Genomic DNA, 15,216 nt, shown 5'->3' with positions numbered 1-15,216 from the left:
TCCATTAAAAACTGGGAGCATGGACCAGGTGCACCGGTAGGATAAGCGTCCTCTGCTTTTCTAGAAACACCCACCGAGTTGCTCATAAAAAAGTCAAGTCCAGGGTAGACGAAAGAGGAAAGGAAAACTGTCACGTTGAACAAATTAGTTTTCATGACGCAGATGGATCCACGAGTTCGTGATGACAACCATAAAACTTCTGCAGTGATGACTTCAATCTTGTAGCAACATAACCCTGTTTCAGAGGCCTAATTGTAAGAAGTCTAGCGCGATATAAAAAGTCTGCGATGAATGGAAACTTCTCATTCCGTATTGTCAAATTTCCATTCATCTGTGGCAACATCCTTCAGCACCTGCGTACATGGACTTTTCATATCACAACTCATACGTTATGCCAGAGTTTGCCAAAACTAAGCGGACTTTTCGCTCCGCTCTTGACTTCTTATAGTTATATAGGCTTTATTTTGGTTATGCTGCTACAATATTAAAAGTTTTACGGTCGTCATCATGCACTCGTGAGTCGTTATGGTGTATCTATCTGCACCATGAGATCCGATTTGTTCACAGTATAATAATTTTCCTTTTCATTGTCATATACCCTAAGCATTTTATGAGCAACTCGGCGGGTGTTTCTTCAAAGGCAGTGGACGCAAACACTACGCGGTTCATTAGGTCCATGCTCCTTGTTTGTTTTAGGATTCTGATTTTTTCATTTTATTTGGTTTCTTTGTTTCTGTTATTTTGGTTATTTCATGTTCTCTGTTGTGTGTGTGTGTGTGTGTGTGTGTATCTGTGTGTGTATGTGTGTGTCTCTCGTCTATTTCCTCCTGTCTAGTTTTCATCCTCATAGATTCTTTTGATTTCCGCTCAAACTTAAAATTGTTCCCTTGATTACTCTTTTACTCGAAGTATCTAACTACGTGTAGAATATCTGGTATGAAGTGTATATATGAAAAAAATTTAAAAATGCATTTAGTATGCGTATTTCTTAATTAACTGTTTGTTGTTTACAAATGCTTTTTTTTCTGTAAATACGTTTGGGTTCCCTCAGTGCATGACCACCAGAGAGTCTTGTGCTCCAGCATGACTTGGAATATTATGATTATTTCATTTGTTTTGCATTGCCTTTTTTTTTCAAATGTTGCATATATTCACATAATGTGTATGCATAACTTGGAAATACTTTTCCTATTTGTGTTTCATGTTAATAACTTCAGCAAAGCATTTTATTAAAAATAATTTCCGCACTCATGATACAGGAAACTCGATCCTCACACATTATTTAGTGAAATTTAATTCACGTAAACAACCGGGAAAATAATTCACTACACTCAAAAAAGTTTCAACAACATTTTAATCTAAAATTTGTACAAATATATATATATAAGACCACCATTTGATGTTGGATTCAGAAATTTTGAAAAGGGGCTCAAGGCTATTATTTGCTCATTTTGCCCAAGTTTTCCTCGGATCCGCCACTGGCCAAAAGTATTAATTGTTGTTTCATGCACTGAAAAAAGTGGTGGCAGAATTCATGAAAAATAAATATTTCATGATTTTTTTAATTTAGTTGAGGGCGTTCGCCGGGTCCGTCCCATTTGAACCTGCGCTTTCAAGAACGTCATGTCCTTTATCTGCATTATACTCAATGTTACAAACCTTTAACTACAATGTACGTATGTTCACTGTTCCTATTTCAATATTTTTGCTTTGTATTATGAGCTAATGAGTATTTTAGGTCGACATAGTACACGAGAGGGAATGCAACGATTCTAACGAATCATGTTTATCCTTGAGCACCGCCACATGGTGTCCATTGTGGACCGATAATACTCTCACAAAGTTCCTTTGATTAAAGAAGAAAGAAAAAAAGAAAACAATTATGACTATCTAAGACAGCTAGAAATCTGCCTCTTGTCACTGGATAAAATTAATGTTGGAAAAACTCCAACATCGTTCTCTCAACTTAAAACACCTAGTTTTCTGAATTGTATAAGCCATCTCATCTCGCCTAGACTACAAACGTAAGATACATGTATTGGGCTACATAAATACCGTATGTTATGTCTCTATATTGTATTATTGTGTAATGTTATCTTATGTCATCTGATTGATATCAATACTGAATATATATGCCCCCTGAGAGACCCTGCTTGGAAGAATTAAAAATGAATTTGAATTTAAAGCGAACAGGAATATTCTGTTTTCAGGGCTGGGTTTCTGTATTAATGTTGTTATGTATCAAAATAGTACCTTCCTGCAAGATTCTTGATGATGATTGAGGGTTTTTACGGTCTTGACTATCCTTACGGATCTCGCACGACCGCCCCTTACGGGGATTCTGTTAGTAATGCCAGTTAGTAGTGGAAGGTAGCTGTGCCCAGCCTTTGGGATATCTGACCGAAGAACTCCGAGTATTTCCTACTAGCGAATGGCTGCTGTGTTGATGCTCTAGCCTACTCCCAGACCCCACGTGGGTTCGATAGCTTTTCTCCACTCTAACTATTTGGGAGTACGTCAACGTGTAGAGTGGCAAGATTATTACACGAATCGGTACTGTACGGTATAGAAAGTGGTGGGGGAAACATGATACTTTTAAAAACCTCGATGTAATAAAATTTAAAACCAGGTCAATAATTCTACCCCTCCTCTCCCGGGCCGGCCTCTTTTCAAGGTATACCATTGCACCCTGCATTGTACTAATCTTTCTTAGTCATCCTCCCAAGTCAGGGCTGCGAGTCCATCTCTGACTGAAAACCCTGACTTCATGGGAGAATACCTATAATTTCAGGTCTATGTTCCAACAGGGACTTTATATATTACAATTAATGTTATAGTTCCAAATAAGAGAGCTTAATTTTCTTTCATCATCCATTTTTTTTCTTTTTCACAATCGCACAAAAGCTGGGAGTAAATTCATATAGTACGTGTAGCACGTAACAAGAGGAGATTGTACTGTATTCAGTCCTGACCATTAATTCCGGATTTTGTCATAGTTTCGCGGACATTTGTTCCAAGCATTATCAAATTATCTCCCTTCATTTATTGTCATCCATTATTTTTTTGCAGGTGCGCGAAAATTGATTGCATAAAAAGCTACATTTGACAGGTATGTATTGCTTGGTTTTGTTGGGATTTAAAAAATACTAATATGTAAAAGTTTATCGAATATTCATTGCTTATTAATTAAGCGAATATCATGTACTTCTAAATGTACCAAGGATTTTTTTTAAAGTTTACTAATACTTGTGTGTATCATATATGTTGATGTGCACAATGTACATACATGTACATGTCGTGTTAAAAGATTTCTTTGTTCAATATTATTTATTCATATTAAAGCCAGTGAAGGGATTCTTATCAGCAGGAGCTAACAAACACCAATTTAGCATCAGTCATATTATATTTATATGATCCTTTATAAGAAAGTATGAATGACCAAAATTTAATCTCAAATGCCTTATAACGCTAAGATTTAACATGTGTTCAGAACTTCTTCTGTGCACCAGTTTAATCTCTAAGTGTTCTTGGCCCAAGTAATCACACATGTACATGTAGTACTTTGATTATGCATTATAACCAATTGATTGTACTAATTATTACGTGCATACAATTTCTTATTTGTTATTGTTAATTTCTAGTAAATGTCAAATTTTGTGAAGGGAGGATTGATATTTTAGATCATCTGTGATGTTGAATAAAAAAATACTGTATTTTGATGTGTATAATACACATGTGAAAAAAAAAATTTAAACTTAGATTGCAGTAAAATTTTGTAAGACAAAAGATCGGTATTTTGCACACTAGATCAGTCAATTTATTTACCTTGATGCAGTATTTCATATGAAAATGTGAAAGAAAGAAACTTATATTCATACTAAAACAACATGTAAAGATCAGTAGCTACATAACGTTAAATGGATAACTTTAATTTCGAAGCTTGATAAAATTGACACAGGATGTGTGAAATGGCTATTAAAACAAAAACAAAAGTTGGGAAAATCAGTCATTTATACTTATAGTTTCAAATTTGACAATTTATCATTATAAAACACACTTTTAAGGAAGAAAATTGTAAGAAGCAATTAAGTAAATTTCAAAATAATCATTTTCAGCTTCAAAAGCATTTGATAAGGCGGGTTTGACAAAACAGACTTTGTTACTTTTTGGTTTTTAGTATCAATTTAATCTCTTACCATGTTTCATATTTAGTAAGAAAGAAATATTTTACAACCTTTGTCCCGTAATTTTACTTATTGACCCACAAAAAATAAAGTCTTTCGTGCGGGAGGCATCGATTTCCCAGTATTACGAATTCCTCCCATGAAAACCCCCTGTAATTGAATTTATCAAATTTTTGTCAATTTTTGTCTGCCATTTTTGTTTATGTTAACAACTGCGTGGGTCGTGAAAGTGCTTTATTGTCAAAACGCCTGGAATAGCTGATTGCCATACGAGTCTATCTGATCACATGTATGTTCTTTCATAGCAACAAGTAGCATGATTTACAATTTCGAATGGATAGTTATGTCAAGATTTTATGAACTTTGTGGCCGAACACAACTTGCCGTTCCATTTGGCTAATAATTTTACTGACTGTGAAAAAAACATTTCTTGACAATAAAATTGCAGAGAAATTTTAATGTAAAAGGACTAAATGCACTCAAATCTTAAAGCAGATTATCATACCAAGTCTTGAGGCTACAAACATAAAGTGATTGAAAACTGTAAATAGAAACCATTCAGTATTAAATGTGATGAAAGCAATGGTAGGGATGCCACTACTCTTTTTCCTACTCTTGTTCACATTTTTAAAGATGGAAACAGGTCCATCAGAACCAGATTCATTGACATGCCAGTGATGAACATTAGAACAGGGCAAAATCTATTTTATGCCTTACCAAGCACCACTTCTGTGAATACATGTATAATTCATTATTTTGATTCTTTTGTACATGTATATATCATGTATTTATGGTTTTGAAAAAAAAAATATTTAAAATCCTCTCTTTTATTTAATTTATAACATAACAAAATATGTTGATAATGTTGTCATGCAATATCTCCCGCAATTTTATGATAGATTGCAGGAGATCTCCCACAATTAGGTTTGACTAGGTTAACAGGTATGTGCACACCCCGATGCTCTGGAAATGATTTCCATGTACAAATATGTGCATAATACACACCAAAATATAGTATAGAAATATATGTAAATTCTACAGACCTATGCTACTGGGAGTATATGAAGTAAACATTCAGTGTATAAGTTTTTTGAGCTGCAATCTTGACAAAAAAATCAAAATTATTATTAAAATACATGTATTACAAAATCACACTGATTTTCATGCTGTTTCACAGACTGATACAGTTGGTCTAAAGCGTATGAGATTGCGACTTCTTGAAATAATGAAATTGATAATCAAAATAAACATTGAAGTGTAATGATAATTGTGCTGTACATGTAATAATTCCTAATTTAAATCCTTGATGAAGACCATTACAGTTTCTGTTGTATTGAAGTTCATGAAGTGACCTCTAGATTACAAATATAGTGCAGTAGAGTGGTGTGAAGATTTTGCATATCTTACTTAAGGAGGTAGACCTAGGGTGAGGGACAGAACTCTTGAAATCAGTGATATGTTTATATCATATTCAATTTCACCAAAGCCTTTCAAGCTTTCATTTGAAACAGAATGAAATCAATCCAAGTTACTTTGATGCTTACATAAGGTTGGTGTAAAATGCTGAATTACAGGTGTAATATCACTATTTCTGGTCGCTATTACTTTCTGTGTTAAATTCAGCTTTTTATAAGGCTCTAAATTTTTTTACATCAGTACAGATGGTGCTAGAGGGTATCATTATGATGGTCACCCTTTACCTTAATTCTCATAAAAATATCAACATACCTCATGTGCCTTCTAAGAAAGAATGGTAAAGTTAAAGTAGACAGGTGCAGAAATCACTACTTTCATTTTGAAATTTAGCCATATCAAGGGGCCCAGAGTTTTTGTTCAGAATTGTTCTACCCTACACTGAATAAAGAAAATGAAGTTTTTAGAGTATTGCTTATTCATTTAGCTTTCAGATGACGCCAAGTGTGTATACCTCTACTAAACAAGTAGAATGATAGGGTGCAATATTGGGACTACTTTGTGTCATTACGAACTACTTTCTTGGATGTGCAGGCGACTGGTTTCCGAAATAGTGGTATTACACCTACAAACGTTCCAAAGATTTGTAAGAGTTGTGTCCCTTGCCCTAGATCTACCTCCTTCATTCACATGTATATCATGTACTCCATGTTCTAATTTTGAGTTGCAATCATGCATTTCACTGCTAAATTTTTGGAAAGTTGGGAATTGGGCTGAAATTTGGGCCTCAAATAAGGGTTGGAAAATCACTGAGACCAGAAATCTTTCTCTTTTAGTTTAACAATTATTGTTCTCCTGAAACAGTTCTGGTGTATACATTTGTATGTGCAGTAATTTAAATACCAACAACTAATGAAATTATCTTTTCAGAAACAATGACTGGTAATTTGTCCAAAATATATATTTTGTCATCAGATATTACTTGTATGTTTTGAAACAGCCAATATGTGTCTTTTCGAAGTGAAAAAGAGTGCATTCAAATGCAACATAAATCATCAGTATTATAGCCATTTTCTATTATCTAAATACACATACATGTAATTGATTTTATCCCAAATGTGCAAATGGCACATGCCATTGGAAACACTGTATATATACATGTACATTCGTACCTTAATGATCTGACAATCATTATTCAGTTCCTGTAGCTCTGAAAGAATTAAGTGTTGCTTCCTGTACATGTACATGTATTTTGCTTCCTTATGAGTCACATTAAACATGGAATAGAAATAACAATTTCCCAGTTTGCTGATGCTAGTTAAAATTGTATTGGGGTATAAAAAAATCTTGCATAGGTGGGAAGCACATTGTTTGCAGTCATGGTTGTAAAATTTTTGCTACATTGTATTTTACTATTTTCACAAAATTCCCTTTTTTGAAAAAAGTATTCGTGGAGAATGAAAGCCAGAACATATAGAAATATTCTTCCAGATAAAGCTAACTTTTGATATATCATGTTTGTTGAAAAGTGCTACATTATGTGCATATGATTTTTAATTTTTAGTCCCATTCACAAAAGGGTCTACATCATGGTCCAAAGGGTCCAGATTGAACTTGTTTGATTATAACAAATATTGAATTCTTGGTTTACATTTTTTCATAGTTGGAAAATCCAAATTCATGTACACAAGTGTATTGAGATTCTTGATTTTGGGTCACATTTTCACATTGGTCACAACCCTGTTTTACTTCCTCTATTTAAACAGTCCAAATTCAGGGCTGTATCAAACTCAAGCTTGAATGTGTATTTTGAAGTGTCCATTTCATACTTGCTCCCAACTGTTCAGGTTTCTAACTAGGTTTGTATTATGTTTTATCATGCAGAGAATTTTGTTCTATTGTAAATGAGTGAATCAGTATGATTATTTGATGATCATGTATATTTTCAGTTTGAAAGCAGATCTTATTTTTATTATGAAAAAAATAAGGATCTGCAGCAAAGTGAAAATGTGAGACCAGTTTGACAAATTTTGTTAAGGCTTTTAAATAAATGATAATTGTTCACCTGACCACCTTCTTCAGTAATATTGATGGAAAATAATGAAGTGTTAAAACAACATCTTGGAGACATTAGAGTCCAAAGTCATAGCCAAAGCGTGAAAACGGGATGGAGATGATCCACGTAAAAGAATGTAGTTTGATCGATTGTTGGGTTTTAACGCCCGAGCAGCAATATTTCAGCTATATTCAAGCGATAAAAGAATGTAGACAGCAAAATAATATACCTTAACTGGTACATGTAAAAAATTATACAACACTTGCAATATGAATGCCTTAAAAGAACTGACGGATCACAATGTACATGTTGTACGCAAAATCTTCGTTTGTGGATTACAATTTTTTTTATTTCCGATAGAATCTTGGTTTCCCTGATTTAATTCAGCCATACACTGTACTCAGGCAAATATTGATCATGTGAAATTCACTTGAACTTCACAAGAAATTAACAAAATTAACATGACATTGTACTACATTTTTGTATTGTGCAAAATTTGACCTTTTACTCCCCAGAGAAATAGTATTTTTCCGACACAGTCTGTATAGCTTCACTTTTTACCCTTTGACATTAAGGACACAAGTCTCCTTCTTTTTCCTGATTGGCCAAATACTGATACCTTAGTGGCGTTCGCAAAATCTGTATCAAAAATTTGGAATTGGGTCAGAGAAAAAACTTTATCAGAACCTTAAAAATTGCATGCCATGTGTTATTTTCTTGAAAGAATGTAGAAACTTAGAAGTAAAAAAGAACAAAATTTTAATGTGTCGGCTATCTTTTTTTTTAAAGATAGTACTTGTTAACTTTTGTAATGTTTGTAAGTAAAAGGTTTTATTTGACACAGTGATGCTAAAATAATATAGAAAAAACATTGGTTGAACCTTTTAAATTTCAAATAAAAATGAAATGCCAGAAAAACCATGCTCACCAGTAAGCCTGTGTTTCCATCTCATGCCTTTCACAAAAACAACTGAAATGTTACTCTCCAGGCACAGATTTACAGTGGATTCACCATATGCCACTTTTAAAAATGGGAAAATATTTTACTTGAAATCTTAATATTTCACAAATTATACTTCCAAAAATCTTATTTTCTCCTACCTAACCTGCAATCATGGATTCGCCCCTGATCGTCTTTTATTTCTACATGGACAAGCTACCACATGAGTTTGGTCCTAACTATATCATTAGTATTATTGTATTTGCCACTGGAATTTACTGGAAAGTATATTTGTTGTACATGTATCTAGAATTTTGATATCATTTCTAAGCAACTATCCAAGTACTTTTACTATCTGAATAAAATTAACTATATGCATGAACTTTAAACCATGATATTTCAAAGTCTTGAACTAAGAATAGCTTTTCATGTCATATTATTTTGGGGAGAGATTTACAGCCTCTAAATATAAACTATTGTCACACTTCACATGGTCATATTAAGGCTCTTAAAGATTCTTTTTCATGGGTTAAATACCTCCACATGTGACTTGTTTTATAAGATTTAAATTCTACCCAGTTTGCTCCTGTCATTGAAATGTAGTTTAAATTACTTGTATTTCAGTTAGTTAGTTAGTTTTAGTTATTTTATTTCTAGCACAGATCACATGTTTATGTATGTTTCAGATGATTATTTGTGTATGTTTTTATGTGCTTTCAAATGACAAATATCTCATGATTTAAAGTCAAGGATTATTTTTCTTGAAACTTGAAATTTAATCTTATCATTTTCAGCATCCAGAGCCAAGCATGTGATGCAGTTTTACTCACTTAGGATTTTGTGAAACATTGACAAAATGAGCCATTCTGTGATATTGAGTTTTTTTGCAGCATTCCTTTTTGTACAAGGTAAGAGTTTTGTCAATTATTTTCTTTATTCAGGTGACAATCAGCTGATTAGGGTTGTCATGTGTGATTGAACTCATGCTTGTGTGCTGTCAGATACATCATAAATACCTCACTATCAGTCAGGTGTACATAACAATTTCTTGTATTTATTAACTGAATACAGAATATGAAGTGTAAAACAGATCTTTAAATTTCCAATGAATGGGACAGGGGATGCACTGATAACTTTGAAAATCACAAATAAACTGGAAAGAATAATAACAGATCACTTATACTGTACTTGTTTAGATCAATATTTTCTTGATTTTAACTGATAACTTTGAAAATCACAAATAAACTGGAAAGAATAATAACAGATCACTTATACTGTACTTGTTTAGATCAATATTTTCTTGATTTTAAACCTTTTTTAAATTTGATACAGTGTAGTACTCTTGTTTTTTTACATAATACATAAATCCAGATCAATAACTACTGCGTATGTATTAGGCAAAGAAAAATATATCTGTGTTTCTGTTGGCATACTTTAAAAAGCTAAGGTCAGTAGATAGACAAATTTGTATATTATGAAATGTTAACTGGTTTGTTTTGGAGACACATTCAGACTTAGGCCTTATACATTGATGGTCATATCATTTACATGTATTTACTTCATTAGATTGTAAAATTTGTATTTTTGGGCCAATAACTATATAGGTCATAGAAAACATTACCATCCCTCTGCATCCATCGTCATTAACAATTTTTCAGAACTCTTCTCCTCTGGAACTACAAGACATATCAAAACCCAACTTGGTATGAATGTTTCTTAGCCAAATTCTGACATTAGGTAAAAGTGTTTAGCATGATGAGATCTATCTCTAGTCAAATTTTCATTTTAATATGTTAAGCCATGTTGGAGTTATTGCCCTTTTTCCGCATCTTTCCCTATTTTTAATGTTATTTCTTCCTAAAATCTTCTCTTCTGAAACTACATTTTGTGCTAGACCAATCAGAACCAAACTTGATATGAATGTTATTTAGTGTTTTCTGCATAGAACAAATGTGGGATTGTTGTATCCGTCTAACAACATGGCTGTTGTTACTGAAAATAGAACATAGGGGTCAGACATGTTTTTCGCATATATTTCGAAACTGCTAGGGTTATCCGAATTCTATCATTTGCCAAAATGGTCCTCATTATAAGACCTACAATGTCTGCATTAGGTCAAATTTGTCAGATGACTCCTTGTTAGTGTTTTCGCCCTTGAAATGTAAAAAATAATGTTTGTTTTTACAGTTTTCAGCTAATATCTTGAAAACTATGATCCTTATGATAAGGCCTACAAAAGTCTGCAGTGATTCAAAGATGTTGGATGACTCCTTCTTAGAGTAATTGCCCTTGAAAGGCAAAAACTGATGTTTTTATCAGTTTTCAGCCAATATCTTGAAAACTATATTAGAAAAAAAGAAACGTTCAATTGACCAAATGATCCTAATGATAAGTCCAACCAAAGTCTCCTTGTGTCAAAATTGTTGTTCAACTTCTTGTTAGAGTTATTGCCCTTGAAAGGCAAAAAAAATAAGCGATTCAGGCTCCTGGCAGCCTCTTGTTTAAGGTTACATTAAAAAAAAATAGGATAGTTAGGTACATGTAGGTGAAATCATTTTATTTTTTTTTTAAACATTTTAAGTAGACACTTATGGGAAGATTACTTTAATATTGCTCAATGAAAAAAAAAAGAAAGCTCTTTCGCCAAAAAAAATTACTAAGTTAGGTAGGGTAACCTTAAACAAATAATTATTTTCTCTGGCCTTATAAGTTTGATCCTTGTACGTTGTACATGTACACATGATATTAATGTAATTTCCCTGAAAATAAACCCAGTGGTTTTATCAACAATTCAATCACTGTTTAATGTCCAATTTATGATTTGATCCTTGTACGTTGTACATGTACACATGATATTAATGTAATTTCCCTGAAAATAAACCCAGTGGTTTTATCAACAATTCAATCACTGTTTAATGTCCAATTTATGATTTGATCCTTGTACGTTGTACATGTACACATGATATTAATGTGATTTCCCTGAAAATAAACCCAGTGGTTTTATCAACTATTCAATCACTGTTTAATGTCCAATTTATGATAATCGCCTGTTGTCACTTTATTGTTGGTGACTTTCCTGTGATATTTAGGCCTTACAAAGTAATAGTCTTGTTTTCTGCTACCTGCGAGAAAAAATAGGGTAGGTAGGTAGGGAAATTATTTTACTTTTCAAAAATATTTTACATTGAGTTTATAGGGAAACAATACATATTTTAATAGTCCTTGAGCTAAAATGGCCATAAAATGCTAAGGGTTGGCACAAAAAATAGGATAATTGAAGGTCGGAGGAAACATACATTTTTTTTTGCCTTATCAAAGGGTTGCAGGCTTATGCACTGTATATGTACATACCAGTATATACATGTACATGAACATAAAAAATCTTCTCACTGTTCTAGGATTTTTGAACATTTTAATTTCCATTTGAAAATTCCAAATGGAAATTTAACTTGCCCCCAGTTATAATCTGCTTTTAATCGGTTTTCTACTTGCCAAAGAGAATGTGAAACGATATAAAAGAAAAGCTTTCCTGCACAGAAATTGCAATTTCCACCGATGAAGGGAAAGGGGAATCCTAGGACAGTGAAATTAAGGCTTAATCCTTAGAATGGGAATATTTTTACTGTAATAAAAATAAAAAAAAATCAGTTTACTAAAGTACTGTTTCAGTGTTAATGTAAAAAACTTGTGAAAGTATAAGTTCATACCTTTAACCTTTTGAATGCTCAGAGAGGGAGATCTTACTCTTTTCAGTTTTTCTAAGAGGGAAATTTATCGGTAGTGTGACAACCTTTTTCTCAGAAAAAAAAAGGATAATTTTGTTAGAAATCCAAGTACAATGATAAGACAAAGATATAAATTCTTTGATAATCTGGTTAATCTACTGAGGGTTTGTAATCATAATTTGAGTAACTAGTAAAATAAAAGGGTTAATTATTTGTTAATTGTTTCTCAATCATTATGTTACATAAACATGAATAATAGCAATTTAATAAGCCATTTTAGAACACAATTTTGGCAATATTTCTGCAAATAGGGAGATTTTTTTTTTTTTTGGGGGGGGGAGAAATTTGTAAAAGAGGGAGATTGTGTCTCCTACTTGGGAGACTTTTTCAAAGAGGGAGATAGACCCAAAAAGAGGGTCTCTCTCCTAAAGAGGGTGGTAAACAGGTATGTGAATTATCAGATAGGCTATATCTGACAATAAAGATAGACCTATTAATATTAACATTTGGGTAAGTAAAAGTTTTATTGTACAATGTATTAACCTAATCTTGAGTATTTTTCAACTTGCATTAATGTTCTTAATTTAGGCAAGTGGAATTTTCATCAACTTTCTCAATAGGACTAGGTTTGCCAGATGTTAATCTCAGCCCCTGAGGAGAAAAGAAATGAACATGTCATTGGAAAATAGAAAATTCAGCCAGGCTGACAATTTTTATATCATTGACTATATGATACAATTGACACTGAGGGTAATTAGGCCTTTACATGTAATTCATTTGTGTTTTGTAGCCACAATTAAAGGATCCTAATAATTCTGTACTATGCAGTACTATGATTTTTACATGTATTCAAAAAAACTTAATGAAGTCAGCTCTGTGTGTATAGGCAGTACTACTATAGGGTATGTAAGTCTTGTTCTAGTTTCATTTTCTTTACCGGAATTTCCAATGTAGAACGTATTGAAACTGAAGACCAGTCTGCATTTAATTGTTTACTTACAGGTACTCGAAACACTGTATAACAATGCAAAATCTTTCATTTTATGTTTTATCTTAATACCTTTATCATGTAGAAATAGATTTTGACATTTTTATCAGCATTTTTTACACAAAAAGATGTTTTGCTCTTGACACTGAACTCAACACTCTCTAATTGACTTATCTCCATGCTTTTGAATGGTAGACTAGGACCTGTTCTCGTGAAATCACAGGGTCACATGACGAGACTTACATACCCTATGTAACCTAATAGTGTCTCATACTGAACATTGAACAAATGCATGTGTTGCGAATTGAAAAAATCTTTTTTGCCATTTTGACCATTTGCCATCCCCCTTTTTTTACTATTACATGATGGGATATTACTTAAAGTTCCATTTAAGCCCTATTTTTCTTATTATATTCTACAAAATGTATGTGAATTTAAAAATATTCACTTATATAATGTATTATTTGCATCCCTGTGAACCCCTTTCATATACATGTAAGATAACTGCATTTGAAGTTGGTACTTTTAAAAAAAATCTAAATTACCACACTGAATAGGTAATGAGGCATTATATAATTTTGAAGAATATACATTTTATTGAATCATTTCATTGAGTACACTTCGTTTTGTACTTAAGGATTTGCATTAACGAAATTACCTTTAAAAGGTGAACATTTTAAACACTGTACATGTTATGATGATGTACATTTAGATGTCTTTGCATCACAGTAAAATCTTATTAGTGTAAAATTTAAAACAGTTTCATGCCTCCAGGCTCATGATTCAAAGGTTCATCGAATAAAAGTCGTCCCTGACCTCAGAACTACTTTGTGTTTACATGTTGACACATACTGGTGTCCTTAAGGAATTAGATTTATACTAGTAATGTACATCTAGTTTAATGGGCGAACACATGTAATTCTATCTGTATGAAACTAGCAATGATACACGCTTCAAAAACTTTTACAGAGCTCATGCAATTCTGTTTTTTGTTGTTGAAATTGAATATACAATGTACTTAAAAGTTATTTTGATACCTTTAGAATGAATTATTATTCAAAGCCTTTTTTTCTAGTTTTAATTATCATTGTACAAGCTAGTCACAAATAGATTGCTCCTCCTTCCTTGTTACTATATTGATGACTCAGTAGTCCTTAATCATAATTTTAACCAAAAAGTGCTATTATAAATTTAAAGCATGCAAAATGACCTTCTTTTCTAAGTTTGTATCCCATCACCTTTGTTTTTTATCTGAATCATTGAGTGTAGTTCTTCTTATAATCAGTAGAGAGAACCCTGTTTAAGATGCTGCTGCTGTGATACATCCAAGTACAGCTTACAAAAGTTATGCCCCTACCCCTTTAAAGAAGAGGATGTGGAGCTTTTTGAAATTTATTATGCTAACAGTAACTACAAGCAAAGTCCAATGGGCAGTTTATAGGAATCACCCTGTCTAGTAGTTGGTCTGTTTGTCTGTCCAAATGTTCTGTAAGTGGAACAAATTCTAAACAAATTTTAATGAAAGTGTTGAGGAAGGTTAGGCATTATGTGTTAATGTACATAAAGGAAGATATGTATGGCCCAATTCCTGCAACTTAAGGGTTTGACAAGTCAAAAATTTGTAAACCCAGCTCCATCAAAAAATACTGAATGGATTTTTAAGAAATACTATAGTAAGGTTAGGCACTATTTGTTGATGTGCATGAATTGAAATCAGTGTTGCTGCATGCCTGCGAATGGAGATAATCCATCCTAAGTTCAACTACAAATTCACTCAATGATTTAAATGAAACTTTGAATAAAGTTAAGATAAGCATTCTGAAAGATTAATTATTTATTTGAGGTCACTGCTAAGGGAGAGAACCTACATATGGGTTATTTAAGTTCATTTTATTCAGGAAGTTTTCTTT

At 32.6% G+C, this 15,216-nt stretch overlaps 1 protein-coding gene across 4 annotated transcripts in view; it reads left to right on the top strand.

Moving 5' to 3' along the window:
• Positions 1-3,017: 3,017 nt before the first annotated feature.
• LOC148619808 (Ig-like and fibronectin type-III domain-containing protein 2) overlaps positions 3,018-15,216 on the top strand; it is a 77,332-nt gene continuing 65,133 nt past the window's right edge. Inside the window, exons 1-2 of one of the 4 annotated variants that reach the window (XM_088580101.1) lie at positions 3,018-3,109; positions 9,388-9,501. In XM_088580101.1, coding sequence (XP_088436227.1) covers positions 9,450-9,501 — 52 coding nt within the window. In that variant the 5' untranslated portion in view covers positions 3,018-3,109; positions 9,388-9,449. The other 3 variants (XM_088580104.1, XM_088580103.1, XM_088580102.1) reach the window with 3 other exon arrangements.

The sequence above is a fragment of the Perna viridis genome, chromosome 4 (assembly GCF_037379345.1).
Source record: "Perna viridis isolate PV_CMFRI_1.1 ecotype Kerala chromosome 4, ASM3737934v1, whole genome shotgun sequence".
NCBI classification, from domain to species: Eukaryota; Metazoa; Mollusca; class Bivalvia; order Mytilida; family Mytilidae; genus Perna; species Perna viridis.
This window is presented reverse-complemented; position numbering and strand designations above follow the sequence as displayed.